Source organism: Tribolium madens, unplaced genomic scaffold (assembly GCF_015345945.1).
Source record: "Tribolium madens isolate multiple individuals breed KSU strain unplaced genomic scaffold, Tmad_KSU_1.1 Scaffold_20;HRSCAF=117;Tcas5.2_LG4, whole genome shotgun sequence".
Lineage (NCBI taxonomy): Eukaryota > Metazoa > Arthropoda > Insecta > Coleoptera > Tenebrionidae > Tribolium > Tribolium madens.
In genome coordinates this window covers 1738324-1756892 of record NW_025400985.1, presented here as the reverse complement: position 1 = coordinate 1756892, position 18569 = coordinate 1738324, and the positions used below count along the sequence as shown (strand labels likewise).

At 30.9% G+C, this 18569-nt stretch overlaps 1 protein-coding gene across 3 annotated transcripts in view; it reads right to left on the bottom strand.

Annotated features, from left to right (window-relative positions):
- Positions 1-18569, bottom strand: part of LOC123005845 (E3 ubiquitin-protein ligase Ufd4) — a 34689-nt gene that overhangs the window by 9079 nt on the left and 7041 nt on the right. The window contains exons 3-12 of one of the 3 annotated variants that reach the window (XM_044399844.1): positions 16830-16969; positions 16221-16771; positions 13220-13422; positions 12882-13166; positions 9489-10085; positions 6314-6503; positions 6033-6263; positions 5726-5761; positions 5280-5546; positions 2028-5225 (exon numbers count right to left, since the gene is read on the bottom strand). In XM_044399844.1, coding sequence (XP_044255779.1) covers positions 2028-5225; positions 5280-5546; positions 5726-5761; positions 6033-6263; positions 6314-6503; positions 9489-10085; positions 12882-13166; positions 13220-13422; positions 16221-16771; positions 16830-16969 — 5698 coding nt within the window. The remainder of the gene's footprint in view (positions 1-2027; positions 5226-5279; positions 5547-5725; positions 5762-6032; positions 6264-6313; positions 6504-9488; positions 10086-12881; positions 13167-13219; positions 13423-16220; positions 16772-16829; positions 16970-18569) is intronic. The other 2 variants (XM_044399845.1, XM_044399846.1) reach the window with 2 other exon arrangements.

Below are 18569 nucleotides of genomic sequence, written 5' to 3'. Positions count from 1 at the left end.
GGTGACCAGTGAGTGCGTGTTGTGTATTTTCGAGTGCTAATAGACATTTAGTAGTGCGCGATTTTTAAAATTTCGAGTGATTAGTGAGTGCCAATGGGGGTAATGGAGAAGACAATCGTGCTACAAGGATCCGGATTAAAGGGTAAGTCAACAATACCTTTTGAATTTTTAAGAGAAATTACACTTATTAAATTGTATTTATTAATTACTAATTTAATAACACGTTGAAATAATTTTTTGTTTCTTTATTTGCAGTAGGTCCGTGTAAGAAGCAGAGGCCAATGGCTACAAAGGGTAGCAGAAGAAGATGCTATAAAGGTTAGTGCATTCTATTTTTTTATTTATTGTGAAGTGAAGTGTGAGAATTTGTGATTTTTGTGTGCAACAGTAAGTATTTATTAAATTATAAATAGAAATTAATTGTTTTAAATAAAATGAATTATTTCTCAAATTCTTTTTCAAAATTTGGAGAAGACCAAACAATTTAAAATTTAATAAAACTTGTAAAAACACTGATTTAAACTGTGATTCTTGGCAAAAAACTGTATCTCTTATATATGCTACTTTTAATTAATATCTTTGTCTAGTGTCTAGTCTAGTGTATAGCGTAGTTTTAAGTTGTAATTATAGTTATAAATAAAATTTTACTGTAAATGGGACACCTGTTGTAAAAATAAGGTTTGTTATTATTAAAAGTAAATCTTAAACTTTGCAAATTAAATTCAAATTTAATTATTGAGATTCAAAAAGTAGTCCTTTTAAAAACTTGTAATATTGTTAGGAAATGTCTTAATATTAACGAAATTCATAATAATATAAATAATAATAAATTTAAATAATAAAAATTCATTATGTTGCGAGAGGCGGAAGATTTGTAGTGACGCTAGATTCGGGAATTTAAAAGGTTTTTCTTACATTAATTTCATTTCAAAAATACTTAATTGCTTTATGAATAAATCTTGCCTGACTGCAAGTCTAAACCGCCGGGTGAGTGGAGTGCAAAAGTTTCGGATATTATTTGTCAGATAATTTCTTCAATAATTGTCTGCCAAATGGTTTCTTCTTCTTTTACCGGGTCAAATATTATATTTATTTATGTTATTATTAGCTCAAAAGCTCTACACATGTCATATAATAATGTGACTGAATTCACAAAACATAATACAAATTAAACAGATATAAAAATGTATATCACAAAAAAAAATTCACAATGTATTGTCGCCATAACTTAAAAAATCAGTAATACTGTAGAAACTCCTTTGCAGCAACATGTTAATTTTATTTAGAATAGAATTTAGATAGAAATTAATAGTAGATATTTTATATAAAGTGAATTATTTCTCAAATTCTTTTTCAAAATTTGTAGAAGACCAAACAATTTATAATTTAATAAAATTTGTAAAAACTCTGATTTAAACAGTGATTCCTGGCAAAAAACTGTATCTCTTATCTGTGCTACTTTTAATTAATATCTTTGTCTAGTGTCTAGTCTAGTGTAGCGTAGTTTTAAGTTGTAATTATAGTTATAAATAAATAATAATAACTTAATTAATAAAAATTCATTATGTTGCGAGAGGCGGAAGATTGTAGTGACGCTAGAATTTAATAGTTTTTTTCTATATTAATCTCGTTTCAAAAATCAATAATGATAAATCTTGCCTGACTGCAAGTCTAAACCGCCGGGTGAGTGGAGTGCAAAAGTTTTGGAAATTATTTGTCAGATAATTTCTTCAATAATTATCTGTCAAATGGTTTCTTCTTCTTTTGCCGGGTCAAATATTATATTTATTTATATTATTATTAGCTCAAACTGATATAAAATATATATCACAAAAAAAAACAATGTATTGTCGTCATAGTTTAAAAATTCAGTAATACTGTGAAACTCCTTTGCAGCAACATGTTTTTCTTATTTTATTTAGAATAGAATTTAGGTAGAAATTAATAGTACATATTTTAGATAAAATGTATTATTTCTCAAATTCGACGAGTTCAAATACTTTAATAAAAAACAGAAATAAATTTACCTGTAGTTTGATTGACATTCGTCCTTCCCGGTCGTGGATCAAACGCCGGTATTAAAGCGGAAAATTGCCTTTTCAACACATACTCATCATCCCATGATCTTCGTTTACTCGGTCTCGTACTCGTTTCAAAACCTTCCTCTTCCATAAACGACAATAAATTCCTCGAAACCATAACTTCATCATAATCAGCATCATCTTCATTTTCATCATCGTCATTATCATCCTCATCGCCCATTTCCTCATCATCATCCAATTCGGCGAGTAGTGTTGGAGCACGACACGATTCTAAAAAGTCCTCCAATGACACTTGTTCACTATCGCTACTCGTCGACGTAAGACTCATCGTCAACGCCTGACTCAATCCTTGCACCGTTCCTGCAGTCGTCGAAATACCACCTTGTTGAGCTGCTGTATTATTACTCGATGATAAACTAGGATAACTTTGAGCTGTACTAAGCAAACCTCCAGGAAAATTACTCGATAATGCGAGTCGCACCAAACTCGACACCGAATTCGGTCCTCTTGGAAACAACGAACCAGTATTTTGATTATTCTGTGCATTAGAATTCGTTATAGCACCAGAATTATTCGGATTTGCATTTGAACTATTTGTTGTCGTCACCGAACCCAAAGTACGTCTTCGTGCCAACGCTGCAAACGTCTCCAAAAGACCTGCAGTAGAACTTGGCTCAATTTGACTATTCGCTTCAGTCGATGTCAAATTTGGTACACTGACACTCATTGGATTTGTTACAACAATTGTATTATTACTCGTATTTCGGGCATTATTCGTAACTTCGTCTTTCTCACTGCATGGATCTTTTGTTGTTGATGGTTCGTCAGGTTTCCTTCTTACCGGCTTTTCTTCGTCTGTTTCCGGATTACCCGATACCGAAATTCGTACACCTGTATTTAGAGAGCTTATTGATTGTTGGCTAGTCTGACCACCACCCAAACTCAAACCAGTTTGACGTAACTCACCGGATAGGAAATTATTCGTGTTGTTTCGTAACATATCCGAACCTTCACGAAGTTTATCTAATGCTTCAACTGCCTCGACGAAAGTTTGTGCTGCTGCTGCAGCCACTTGACTATTATTAATTTTTGATCGATTCGAGCTTTTATTCAAATTTGAAGTTGAATTACTTGTCACCATTGATGCTTTCTCTGATGTATTTGGTCTATCATCCGAATTTTGTCTTCTAGTTGTTGTCACACTCACCGGTTTAGTGTCCGAAAGTGCTAAACTTTCAACAATCGTTGCCAAATCACTTGAATTATTAATCGTTGATAAATCATGATGTGGATCTCGCAATGGATGTACAACAACTGAAAGTTCTGAATCGTTACTTGCAGCTTGAGATTCTGAAGTTACAGCAACTAAAGCTTCATTTCGTGCTATATTAAGCACACTTTCAGCTATAGTTTCAGCAGCTTGTTTTGCAGCTAAATTATCAGCTGAAGCAGCTTGTTCTGTTGACGCTACCGATGTTTTAACATCGGTCGCTTCGGGTAAACTCGGCGTTGAACTACTTTTACGACTAGTTAACACACTTTGTTTTTTACTCGATGTGTTTTTTGATGTTGTTGCAGTTTCTACATCATAACCTGGTGCTAATTTCAAATCGTATTTACCTTCAGCACCCATACGATATGAATTTGAACCACCATGATCCCACGTGACATCAATCCAACCACTATGTAGTTCACCAGTAACTGTACCTTCACCTGGTGGATTACCATCTTGTCCTCGCCATTTCCAATCAATTCCACGTACAACACGAGCACCAACTGTCATATGTTTTAATAGTTGGGTTTTAAGTAAACGTCTCTGTTTTCGTAAATGTGCTTCGGCTTCTTTCGCCGCTTTACCTAAATCCTCACACACACCGACTACTTGACCGTAAATTTCAAAACCAGAAAGACTCAAATAGTGGGTTTGTCCGGATGCGTTTTTACCGGCTTGTTGGATACGAACATGACGCCAACCTTGTTCCTCACTTGATGATAATTCAATCGGCCATGTACTAGTCGATCCTGGATCATTTAATGAAGTATCATCAGTATGTGTATATAAAGTTGTCCACGTGATACCATCACGTGACATTTGAAAATACCAATTACGTAAAGCGGAACGTCCATAACCCCTTGCATGTCTCAATGTATACGCACTTGGAATTACATAAAGACCTAAATCAATACTAAACCATGATTTTTTATCATCATTTGTGTGACAATTTAAAGCTGATGAATCACGTGATAAGATATCTTCAACTCTACCATATGGTAAATTTCGACCATCGGAACTCGTCACCGATACTAGACCATATTGAGCTGGATTAACCCATTCAGTACTGGTCTTACCATTAGTACCAATAAAATAAATAATTCCATTTTCGTCAAAATCATAACTATGTTTAAACATTTGGTATTTACTCTCGCGTAATTTTTTCAAAAATTGAAACGTACTTCTGTCATAATCGTACCATTGTTTTGCTACCATTTTCAATAAGTAACGTTCCAATTGTGCTACAGTACTCAAAGGTTCCATTTTGAGACCACGACCAGTCCGATCAATCAATGAACTTTCACCTGGTGCTTTCTCTAATCGAAATCTCAAACGTCGGGTTAAAATTTGTAATCCATAACCCGATCCTGGCGAATCATAGAGATACACTGGTAATTTCTCGATACTTTCAAGTACCGATACCAATTTATGTACCAAAATCTGAATTGAATTCTTTTCATCGTTCTTGAAACACTGTTTAAATACTTGCACTCTTTGTTTCTGATATTTGTTCATTTTACTCGATTTTAAGCCTTGATCCCAATAACTAGTTGATAAAAGTGACAACAATGCTTGAATTAAACCAGAACTGTGCAATTCATAAGCACTAACAACACCATCATCTTCGAGAATTTGAGTGAGATCATCGAGTGCATTCCTTAGAATTTCCTTCCATGAATTACCACCTTCACGATTATTACCATAAGAGCATTGTTTCTGACATGCACGTTCGATTTGTGCAACAATATTGCCTAATTTCGCGACAACACCACGAGGTTGAGCTTGAGCAGCACGGAAATACTGTTCGTAGATCGAATGAGCTAAATATTTCACTTTGATTTTGGTTGCTTCGGTTTTTGAGCGTAAACGTTTGCCTTTTTTGTTAGTCCAACCGGCGGAAAATTCTGGACCTATAAAATACCACAAAATTAATTTTTCTTCTCTCATTTATTTAACACAATTACCTAAGCTTGTTTCAGCTGTAAATGAATGTTTAGTGCCTCGATTTGACTCAAATATAAAACCAGGAAGGTCTTCTCGTAAAATAGTAGTTTGATGTTGTCCATCAGAATTATGGATGTGTATTTCAGCGTCTTTTCTTGATGTTAATGACCAATTTCCAACCACCAATCGTGTGGGTCCTGGTTTTGACAAGATTGGTATTGAACTAACATTGCTTCTGACAGCAGCACGAGCCCGTTGTAACTTTTCCAAAAATTCTCCTCGATTTTCTGAAGTTTCAAATGGTTATTGTTAGTACAATGGTGCATTCAAATGGTTAAAAAAAAAAACAGAAAAATGAGCAAAGATGCAAAGCAATTTATGATAAAAAAAAAATCGATAGGCGAAGCTGTGAGCGACTATTAGGCAATTGTGTTTTTTTTTTTCATATAAAATGAAGCTGTCTTACCTTCAGTTGTGAGTGTGTCTGCGGCTCGTCCTTTGCCTATTGAAGACAAACAAATCAACAATCACTTGTGTTACCACTCAGCAATATTAACAATGCAATATTAGCAAATACATGACATGATCAAAAAATCCGTATAAAAATGACTAATCACAATGTGTATGATGATACGCATTTGAAATGATTTTTCTAAAAGCCGCATAATCAAATTAAAAAAAAAAAATTACTCCAAGCTGATCAAATAATTCATATCTCTCATGCTGTACTTATTTAAGTGCAATAACTTTGAACCTTATTTTTCGCCACTTACCGGAAGTATCAGCACCACCTTCCGGTGATCCGCTCGAATACATCGTTGCCAATTTTCCATCAAGAATAAAACGAAACCAACCGTTTGAACCGTTTGATAGTTCAAGAGCGGCCGCATCTGACCAAATATACAAACAATCTCGACCTCGACACACTGACCAATCTCTCCAATGGTAGGCTTTACCTGGTAAAATTTCTTTGGCATCTTCCGCCTGACTTTGTTCGGTAACTTCTAACAAGAAAAAATTAACACACACTGATTGAAGCAAAAAAACAACTCACCTTCGGTCGTCTGTTGTTGTTGTTGTTGTTGTTCATTCTCTTCGTTTTCTTGCATTTCAGGAGGACCAGCTAAAGCTTGAACTTTTGAAAAGATTCCAAGACGTGCGAAATGATCCAGAAAAGTTTCCTGACATTTCGCCATCAGGTCTTGAATGATGGCGAGGACGATCAAGTGGCCGTCTTCGTCATCCTAAAGAAAGTTGAATTACAACAGTTTTAACTCATCTACTAAGTACAAGCTTCAAAACTGTTAGAATTACTCGCTTTTTAAGGCTACTTTTTCGAGAATTTTCGGTATCCCATCACGGGCGCCGACTACATGGGTAATAAAAAAATACTCTTGCTTAAGGTAAAAAAAATAATAAAAACTCTTAATATTTGAAATTTCGGAATTTTTTCTTATCTTTTTTAGTAACGTTGCATTCGTTAAAATCACTTTTAATGTATTAAATTTTCTATAAGTCTATTTTATTTATTATTCTATTTTGTTTAACCATATTTTAAATTAATTCAAAATTAGCCGTTTCAATGAAAAAAATTTGTTATTACTGAAATACTTTAAAACGACAAAACATACTACATAAACTTTTTGTATACTACTCCAAAATATTAAAGCAACAAAAAAATATCTTAAACTTTTTGGTGATTTTTGAAATGAAAAATGGTCGTACTTAGATTAAATAATTTTTTTATTAGTTAAATCAATGCATGGGCGGGATAGGTTGTTCATTCAGCTTCAGTTTGCTCTTTTATGTCCTCTTTACGTCAATTTGTCGCTGAGATATTTGACTTTTAATGAAAAAAAAAATCTTTTTGATAAAGAAAAGAAAAAACGCAAATTTTTTGTTGTTTTAGTAAATCTAACGTGTATTCACAAATATTGGAGAGACTAATGTGTCCAGGTTTTTTTATACAGCTTAATGAAGCCCCAATAACGCTTTAAATTTCTAAATCAATTCATCAAACTGTTTTCTCGGGCCGATTGATTCAAAAGTAACATCATTTTTTGGCTTCTTTGAGCGAAATTTTGCTAGAAAAGTGCGTTTCTGAGAGAAAAGCATGATTTTTATTTTTTTTGTGAAAATTGTTAAATTAATTTTTTTTTCATTTAAACAAATATTTAAAAAAATACGTCAATTTTGACTTATTTTTCGGTTTGTTTTGATAAAAAAAACTGTTTTTTTTTCTCAAAAACATACGAAGAAAGCAAAAATAAGACCACTTTCGACCTAATTTAGTGATTTTTCGGCTTGTTAGAGCGAAATTTTGAGCAAAAATTTTGTTAGAGCGAAATTTTGAGAAAAATTTTTTTTACAAAATTTTGTGATTTTTTGTCCGTTGTAAAATTTCATGAGGAAAAACACGGTTCTCTGTTCAAACGCATAAAAAATACATCATTTTAAATTTAATTTAGTATTTTTTCATCTAATTTTGATTGAAAAAAAATTAGCTCAAAATCATGCAGAAATGTTTGAAAAAAGCGCAATGTCATCGTTTTTTGACTTGTTTGGGCGAAATTTTTCGAGAAAAGTGCATTTTTGACTGAAAATGTGCTTAAACACCTGAAAAAGTTAAAGTTTGGCTTGTTGGAGCAAAATTTTCCGAAAAAAGTCCCTTTCTACCTGAAAACTGGTCATTTTTTCTACAAAATGTTATGTTTTTTTTTCTCCAGTTTTCGTAAAATATCCTGAAAAAAAAACTTTATGTTTAAAAAAAGTAAAAATATCATTTTCGATATTTTTCAGGAAAACTGCATTGTGCATTTCTAGCTTACAAACAAGCTCAATCAAGCAAAACAGTTCGAAAAAACTTCATTTTCAATCTAATTTAGTGTTTTTTTTTTAGTCTGTTTGTACAAAATCTTGCGAACTTTCTAGCTTAAAAATGATATAAACCAAGCAAAATTGACTCAAATAACATTAATTTGCTCATTTTCTGCGTTTTGTTCAAATGCATTTTTGACTTAAAAGTATGCTAAAACGATCGAAGAAGCAAAAATTGTGTCATTTTCAGCATCATAAATAATAAATCAAGTGAAAATGTTCAGTTGTTATATTGAAAAGTCAAAAATAACATAATTTTCAACCAAATTTGCCGATTTTCTTGTAGTGTTTGATTTATTGATTACAGTTTTACAAAAGAATTACAAGAATTAATTGTTTCTGAACATTGTGTAATCTTCATGACAATGAAAAAACATTTTTTTTCAACTTTTTTTACAATATTGCATGTTAAATTTGAAAAAAAATATATATTTTTTTTTGATATTTCAAGGAACAATACTGACTAATTTTTGAGACTATTCAGCTTTTGCATATCCTAATTTTACTCATTTCAAATTAATTGCATTAATTATTCATTCGATTTACGAACATTCATGCAAATTTTCAAAAAAGTCATATTTTCAAATTTAAAAGCAGTGTATTATTTTTTTAAACTCAACAACTTTTGTTGCATTTTACACTATTTTCTTTACACTTTTTATTGTACACATACATTAACCACTTTTGTATTTCTTGACTGTTATTTATTGATTTTTTGAAAAATATATTGTTCTAAAAAATGTTCTAAATATTAAATATTTACATTAAATTAAGCAACAATAGAGAAAAAGAAATCATTTTTTCGTGTAATGACCCATGAAAAATATAAACAGTCGGCGCCCATGTCTCCCATATAGTTAAAACAACAACTTAATTTTTAGTCAAAACACACAAGAGATTTAAACACAAGTCAAATTAACTCGTGTGTATTTTTCGGCATTTAAAAGCAAAAGCAATGAAAGAGGAAAAGTGGACAGATCAGGAAGAAAACAAAAAAGAGAAGAGTAGTTAATCATGTAAAGTTCTACCACAATTTAATTAGAAATACACAAAAAAAATTCTTAGATGTGTTATTTGTGGGAAAACCAAACAAGGAAGTGATTTAGTGGGAATTAAAAAAGTAAAACTGACCAGAGAGGGATACGGAATAACACGCCTATCATGCACCAAGGCACGCATCGTGCGCACTAATAAACTGAAGGGTGCTGTGATGGTTTTATGAGTGTTGGGCCAGCAATAAGTCATCTGTAAAATGCGCCACCATCAGGCAACCTGACTATAATCCCAAACCCCTTTCTTTCTAATTACCACAACCAAAAAAACACTCAATAAATAGTCACATGTTCACCTACCTCATTATCCAACACAGTTGCAATAACTTCAACTAATTGCGTTCCAAAATTCGGACTAGATTCATTGTTGCAAAGCTCCTCCAATAAACTAGGTAGAATGTAGTGTATCATTTTTTTAATTAATCCTAAACTAGCTTTACGAACGGACGCTAACATTGTCGATTGAAACGTCGTACAAAACACCGGTAAAAGTCTTTTTAAATAAATCGGTGCCATTTCGGGATCACCACGCGGTTCGATATTATCCTCATTGTCCGATTCAGATTTTCGATTTCGATCTTTATCAATCGGAATCATCCATTCACCGGGCGATTGTAAAATCGCTGCAACTTCACGATGACCTTCATCGGCTCGTTCTCTTGCTTTATCCAACGGCGTTTTACCGTCTTCGTCACGCAAATCGGGATTTGCACCATGACGTAACAATACTTTTGCTATTGCAGGACGACCAAAACATGCCGCATAATGCAACGATGAACTTCTTTGTCCTTTATTTACATCAGCACCTCGATCACACAAATACTCGACCATTTCTTGTGTTCCAAACGCCGATGCCCAATTCAACAACGTCTGACCCACATCGTCCATGAAATTCACCTAGAAATCAAATTTAATAAATTCAGAAATAATTAAAAACAAAAATTTTCAATTAGAAAGCAATGTCACATTTTTACCTAACGTTTTAGAGTGGTTATTGTGTTCTGGAACATTTTGTTGTAAGTGGATCTAGTAGATTAACAAAGAGATATTTGATTTTGTTTCATTTATAGTTAATAAAAGGCACTTAATACTTTAGCGCCCTAAACATAGTTTTTTTTCAATATGCAAAAAAGTTGTTCAATCCATTTAACTTATAATGAATTTTTTTTAACAATATAATTAATAAGTGGAAAAGTTGTCTTCCGGAAAATCTTCAGAATTTTGCTAAAGATTTCTGTAATAGTCCTGATCAGTGTTGCCGGCTCAAAACAATTAAATTCGCCAAATTTGAGCTGAAAAGTAACCAAATTACAAGTTTTTTTTTTAATCTAACAAATCTGCTCAAAAACTTGCTTCAATGCTTGAAAAATATATAATGCGATTTCATTTAGTCTAATTCTACAGTTTTTTGGCTAGTTTTTAATTCAATTTTGCGAAATACCGGGTGACAAAAAATCTATTGGCAACACTGAATTAGTGGTGATCCTTCTAAATTTGTTATATCGGAATGTTTCAGTAGTCGCCCGTCGCAAATGAATGATAATTGCCTATAAAAGTTTGACGTTTGAATTTGAAAGTCAAGTTTGCCAAATTAAATTTTTAATTTGACACCAAATCATTTACAACAGTCGCCCGCTATTTACGTTTTTACTTGAAAAACATGCTAAAACACTTGATAAAGGCAAAAATAATGACTTAATTTGATGTTTTTTTTTTTGGTTTGTTTTAGCAAAATCTTGCAATTAACACCGTTTTCGACCGTATTTTGAATTTTTTGTCCTATTTTTTTGACAAAATTTCACTCAAAAAGAGCTAAATCGAATGAAACAAAGTTGTTTCTGGTTAAAAACATACTAAAACACTGAAAATAATGTACTTCTTGACCCATTTTAGCGATTTTTTTACCTTGATGAGTGAAATATCATTTAGAAAAAAATCTCTCTGGATTTTTCAACTTGTTTTTGAGAAAATTTAGCATTTGAGTGTATGCATGGTTAAAACAACTCAAAAAAATACTCAAAAAAAATAATATCATTCTTGACTGAATTTACTACATAAGTAATTAAAAAATTCAAATTAAAAAGATGAATTTTACAAGCATTTGAGCGAATACTCGATTTTAAAAAAATGATTTCAAAATACACTAATTTTCTGCTGTCTCAACAGTCACGTTTCTAAAAAATCATCAGAAATTATAATTTTTACAAAAGTTTTCACCAAATCATTAAACTGGTATAAAAATCACCAGATTTGGTGAAATTTCACCAATATTCTGCAAAATAATTGAGTCTCTGGTTCAAAAACGAACTAAATCGAGCGAGACACGCTAAAATGATATCAATTTCAATCTAATTTGGTAATTTCTCAGTTAGTTTTAGCAAAAATTTCAATGCATTTTGAAAACGTGCTGAAGGACTGTAAAAATGCAAAAATCACACTAGTTTTGGTCTAATTTGATAAATTTTCGTTTATTTTTAACGAAATTTTGCAAAATAAGTTCTGTTTCTGGTTAAAAACATACTAAAACGCTCAAAATAATGTACTTTTTGACCCATTTCAGCGATTTTTTTACCTTGTTGAGTGAAATATCATTAAAAAAAAATCTCTTTCGATTTTTCAACTTGTTTTTGAGAAAATTTAGCATTTGAGTGTCTGCATGGCTAAAACAACTCAAAAAAATACAAAAAAATACTGCCATCATTCTTGACTGAATTTATTACATAAATAATTAAAAAATCAAATTAAAAAAATTAATTTTACTAACATTTGGGCGAATACTCAAAAAAAAATTCAAAATGGCAACACTGGTCCTGATTTTCCTCCGGTTATCGTATTTTGATTTACTGATGGGTTTTCGTTCTTTTCTAAATTGAAGAAGTGATTATGACAAATTTAAAGATTTTCTTGCTTTTCTCCCTAAATTGAAATTTAAAATTTTCTGTGAAATTTGTATTAAAATATAATTTTCCTATGTCTTTTAATTGAATCCAAAAAAATGATATAATCCATAAAGAAATTAGCTTTCAAACACAAGAAATAAACGCTACCAAAGTACAAAACGTCTTCTAATTTGTGTTTTATATGTATTTGTACATTATCTCGAGTTTTGTTTTTAGGAATTTTCTATCCTCTTTGATCATCTATGGTTATTCCAGTTGTCAAACATTTTTTCAGAGCTTCACGTAAAAATCTACTACTATTCAACAATGAATTTAGAAAAAATAATTGGCAGACTTTCACTTTTTCCATATTAATTTGGAAATGAAAATCATTATGTAGAGTTCTTAATCTTATTATTATATTTGAATTTTCTCTCGGCCAGTGTTTGGCAATACTTTTTTGAACAGTGCACTTTTTGCAATGAAAAACTTGTTTTCCAAAAATCCCTATTTTTTTTTTTTTGGCACTGTTCTATTATATTATTAACGATTTGCATTATTATATTCCCACTCAAATTACTACATGGTGATTTTATGTTTTTTACTTTCATAATATTTTTTTTTACTTAGATACGATTCACCTCTCTTTGAACTTAATACTTTGTCGCTCTAACATTATAATAACATTTCAACATCTGTTATTTTGTTAATTAATGCCGATTGCAAGATTTTATGCATTATTTGTATTAAATATTCACTTTTAACTATTATTAATTTTTTGAAAAAAATACGACTTTGTGTAACTCAACTCTACCTCAACTCCCCCCGATTCAATAGCCTCAATAAGTGCGTCAGTGTCTTTCGAGCGAATACAATCGATAAGTTGTCGGTGGGATTTTTCAGCCGCCGGATCCATTCGTCTCATTCTTGGTAAGAGTTGACCTGAAGTTGTAGCACCACCAGATTTACCCAAAGCTCGACGTCCTTCAAATAATAAAACTAGAAGTAAATCCACAAGACGCATTGAATCTAAAGCACAACGTTCGTCGCCTTTCAGAGATTTTTCTATAGCGTCAGGTAACTCGGAACGTAGCAAATCCTGAAATTTGAGACACTTTAGTTACGACACGTGTTTTGAGGTCATGTAATTACGTGTGTTATAGCAGGTGATCCTCGACACAATGTAGACAATAAACTAATTATTGTTGAAACTGAAGCTGCTGTTGCTTTGGCGTCTGGGACAGCGGCAGTGGCGTTCGTTGTTGATGAGGCTTTCCCCGATGTATTTTGAGTACCTGTCGCCACTGACGGACCAGCAGCGTTCGATAAACGACTCAAAAGCTCATTCACTAAACCTAATAACAGAATTAATAATAAAAAAAATTCGAATTGAGTAATTCCATTCCAAAACGATAACTTTTAAATCTCATTTTTTTCCGATTTTCGCAAATGTTATAGAACGCGTAAAAATTTTTATCGTAAAATCAAATCAACAAAAATATTACCAATTACACAGGTTTTTGAAATACTCAAAGAATTCAAGTAAAAGCCTCAGATTTTTGCTATGTCTCCATATAATTTTCAAAAAGGAAGTTTTTAAAAATGGCTGTAAAAAATTTTTTTGAGGGCACTACAAAGTGCATACCAGGTATGGAACCAAACGTTTATTGGTTAAACTATTCACTTTTTGGAAAAACTAATTGATAAATATAAAGTAATATAAAAATGTGACGTTTTATCAGGAATAAAATTTTTCGTAATTTTCTTTTGTTTTTACAAATAATGTGAAGAAAACTAAACTTTTTGAATTCTAGTAAAAAATATGTTTTTTTACATTTTTATCAAATCATCATATTTTAGGTGAATCAATTTTGCAAACTTTAAAGAGAATTCTTGTTTTAATATTATTACATTTTTTTTTGCTTTTTAGGTTTTATTTTTTTGTTTTCTTTCTATCACTTCTTATATTATTCTTCCTTAAGATTTTCCCACATGTTTAATAAAATTATTACCTTTTGAATATTTAATTTTTTTGGAATTTTTATAATACATTTTGATCTTTTTTTTTTGTTTGTTTCTAGAGTTGTTTATTTATTTTTTAGTATCAAATATAGGTCTATTATTATTAATTATTTGAAACACAAAAATTGTAGCATTTTTTTTAGATTTACAAGATTTTATTTAACAAATAATAAATTGGATTTAAAACGCTACAAATATAACTAAATTGTTTTTTCAATTTTTAAATATAACTTTAGATCATAAATTTTTGACAAAAGAAGAAAATGTTAACTTCTACCTCAGTTTTTCTTTAACTTATTTTAACAAAATATTTTGAATTTAGTAATTTTCGCAAAGGAAAAAGCTCAAAATTCAAGCAAAAATAACACATTTCAGGCTTATTTTCCAACTTTTTTACCTTCTTTTAACATAATCTTTCGTATTTTGTAATTTTCCCAAAGAAAAACGCTCTAAATTTATTAAAATAAGCAAAAATAACACATTTCAGGCTTAAATTTGTAATTTTTTTATTTTGTTCTGACAAAATCTTTCGATTTTAAGCTTCTAAGTAGAAAACAATCAAAATCTACCAAAATCAACAAAAATATCGTACTTTAGAATTAATTTTCTTAGTTTTTCAGTGAAAAACGCTATAAATCCATTGAAATAAAGGAAAATAACGCATTTCAAGCTTAATTTTGTAATTTTCTCAAAGAAAAACGTTTTATATTTTTTGCAATAAACAAAAATAACACATTTCAGACTTACTTTTACGTTTTTTTTATACATTTTTTTGTCAAAATCTTTCAAATTTTAAAAATCAGACATTTCAGGCTTAATTTTGCGATTTGTAACCTTTTTTTTATTCCCATAGGAAAATGCTCTAAGTTTATTATAATGAGCAAAACTAACACATTTCAGGCTTAACTTTGCATTTTTTTTTACCTTTTGTTAAGAAAATCTGTGGAATTTTGTAATTTTCTCAAAAGAAAATGCTCTGAATTCACTAAAGCAAAAATAACAAATTTCAGGCATAATTTTACATTTTTTTATCTTCTTTTAAGAAAATCTTTCGTATTTTGTAATTTTTTCAAAGAAAAATGCTCTAAATTTTTTAAAATAAGCAAAAATAACATTTCCCACTTAATTTTTTTTACAAAATCTTACGAATTTTAAGGAAATTGCTCATTAAATAAGCAAAATTGGGACATATTCGGCTTAATTTTGTATTTTTTTTCCTTCTTTGGACAAAATCTTCTGAATTTTAAAATATTCCCATAGATTCATTACAATAAGCAAAAATAACACATTTGAAGCTTTATTTTGCAATTTTTTCACCTTTTGTAGTTTTCTCGAAGGAACGCTAAAATAAGCAAAAATAACACATTCTTTGCCTTCTCTTGACAAAATCTTCGAAATTTTTTTTTTTTTTTTCAAAAAAACCGCTCAAATTTCATTGAAATAAGCAAAAATGAAGCATTTTTGACAAGATCTTTCGATTTTAAGTTTCTTAGTAGAAAACATTCTAAGTCTATCAAATCAACAAAAATATTGTACTTTAGAATTAATTCTGTTTTTCCGTGAAAAACGCTATAAATCCATTTAAATAAGGGAAAAATAATGCATTTCAAGCTTAATTTTTTAACAGGAAACGCTTTATATTCTTTGCAATAAACAAAAATAACACATTTCAGACTTAAATTTACGTTTTTTTTTACCTTCTTTAACAAAATCTTTCAAATTTTAAGGAATTTTAAGCAAAATTCGGAGATTTCAGACTTAAATTTGCGATTTTTTACCTTTTCTTGTTAACAAAATCTTCCCATTGGAATATACAATCCATAGGAAAATGCTCTAAAATTATTATAAGCAAAAGTAACACATTTCGGGCTTAACTTTACATTTTTTTTACCTTTGTTTAAGAAAACCTGTCAAATTTTGTAATTTTCTCAAAAGAAAATGCTCTGAATTCACTAAAATAAGCAAAAATAACATATTTCAGGCATAATTTTTTTCCTTTCTTTTGACATAATCTTACAAATTTTGTAATGTTCCTGGTATCTTTTCTCTGGCGCACCTTGTATAACGAACATCGAAAACAATGAGATTTAAAACTGATCGTTTTGTCATAAAATTGACATAGTTTCCTCACCATGTTGAGCCAAGGGTGCAGGATCAACCCCCCTCCTCGTAAACCTATCGGCCACCGAAGCAAAACACCTCAACGCTCCATCGGCCACATGCGAATCCTCGTGTCTCAAAAGCGTGCTCAAAGCTTGCACACATGTCGGTAATTGCACATCGGCCGGTTCCATTTTGGTGCACAATCTCGATACCACCGCCATAGCCGAATGTAGCGTATCTTTATGTACTCGATTTCCATTATCTCGAATAAAAGGAAGTATAGCACTGAGACCTCCTGCATCAAACACAGCACCGGCTTCACGTGTGCAAATAAGCTCCAATACTTTGACACATTGTTCGGCTAGATCTTTGCTTGTTCTTGATGATAATTCAGCAACGACAAGACGATTACATATGGCACGGACGGCACCCTCAATAGCGACAATACGACGAGTACATTCGGCCGAAACGTCCAAATAGTAGGTGATGGCTCGTGCTGTTACTTCGAGGACGTTTTCGGGGGCTTGCTCGTCGAGGAAAATACGACAAAGAGCTGGGAGAAACGTCCGAGGAGGGCAACTAAACAATTCAATTATCACACAAAATCGATTTTTTTTTTTTTTAAATGAAATACCACCTTTCAAAACAGCGGTCTACATTATCAGACATGAGTAGTAACATGCATAGTTGTTCCAAAGCGATGAGCTGCATGTCTCGCTCGTCGCCCAAACCGCTGTTTAGCCATTCCAGCAACGTCTCAGGATCAGGATCTGCCATCTAAAATCGGAAATAACGTTTTATTGTAGTTTTAGAACAGGTAAGAGATGATAAAACATGTTAAAAATTCAAACGGTTGTTCTACTTAGAGAGTGTATGGCACGTTTGAGATGTTACAGGTAGCAAACGAGCACTTCAACTAGATATAAATAGAGATTGCTTCTTAAACAAAGAAGACGACGTCTTCAGACAACTTGTTACATGTTTTAATTGTGTTAGAAAAACTACAAACGATAAAAATAAAAATATAACATATTTTCTTCGAGTTGTTTCTTGTCTCGAGTTTTTTGTATAAATGCTCAAAGATAAGAAAATTTCTCCATGTCATATTGTTTTAAACATGTGTGAAATTTAACAAAGCCTGGATTATGACACAGAAAAAAATAAATATTATTAATACCACCTTTCCTTTTTTAATGTCCTATTTACGCAATAATTTTACAGCATCATTGTTAGTTTGCCGGTGGAAATATCGGCTGACTCAAGCAAAAAAAAATGAATTTTTACGTCTTGGTTTAAAATCATAAATAAACAAAATTGTTTTCTCAAATCAGCAAAGTAAAACACAATATCTACAAAATACCTTAGGAACGGTCAATTCTAATCCATTTTTTAAGTAGAAATAACACAAACAGGTGTGAAAAACTATATTTTTTTATAATTTGATAATTCCAACATAAATTTACATAACAATGAAAACAACTCTTAGTTGTTAGTTTATATCTGCCACTGTTCTGGATTAAATCTGCAAAGTCGTTTTATTTTAGAACTGAAAAGGTTAACAGTAACAAATTTGCTTCCCCCAAATTGTAAAAAAATTATCATTTACTATCGTAGCAACATGTTTCGGCAATCATCAGCCTAAATTTCAACTATATTAAAAAATTATTACAAAAATTTTTATTAAAATTTCATTTGGAACCAAATTACATACTTTAAAATTACTTGAACCAAAGGACAGAATTAACTCGTAATTCCTGAGGCTTTTTTAAAAAATTACGAAAATAAAACGGGAACCTGACCATTCCTAAATAATAAGATATTTTGTCTTTTTTGTCTTTTGGTGTTTATGTGAAAGTATCCACAAGTTCACTAAAAAATACTTTCTTGCCAAAAAAGCAAAAGCAAAAAACTTTCAAAGAAAGCAAAAATAAATATATCTAAGATATTTCTTTTTGGCTACAAAATAATACAATCTTTTGTTTGTTAAAAACGTGTTTAAAGTTTCGGAAAATATAATGTTACTTTTCAATTAATTTAGTAATTTTTCAAATAATTTGGCGATTTTTTTGGTTTTCGAGCAAAACACATGATAAACCATTCAAAGAAGGCAAAAATAAATATCTAAGATAATTCTTTTTAGTTACGAAATAGCGAAATCTTAAAAAAAACGTTCATTTTTCTAAAATGCAAAGTTTCGAAAAAAATTAATATAAAATATTATAATTTGGCGATTTTTTTGGTTTTTGAGCGAAACACATAATGAAACTTTCAAAGAAAGCAAAAATGAATATCTAAGATCATTCTTTTTGGCTACGAAATAGTAAAATCTTAAAAAAAAAACTGAGTTTTTTTGTTAAAAACGTGTTTAAAGTTTCGG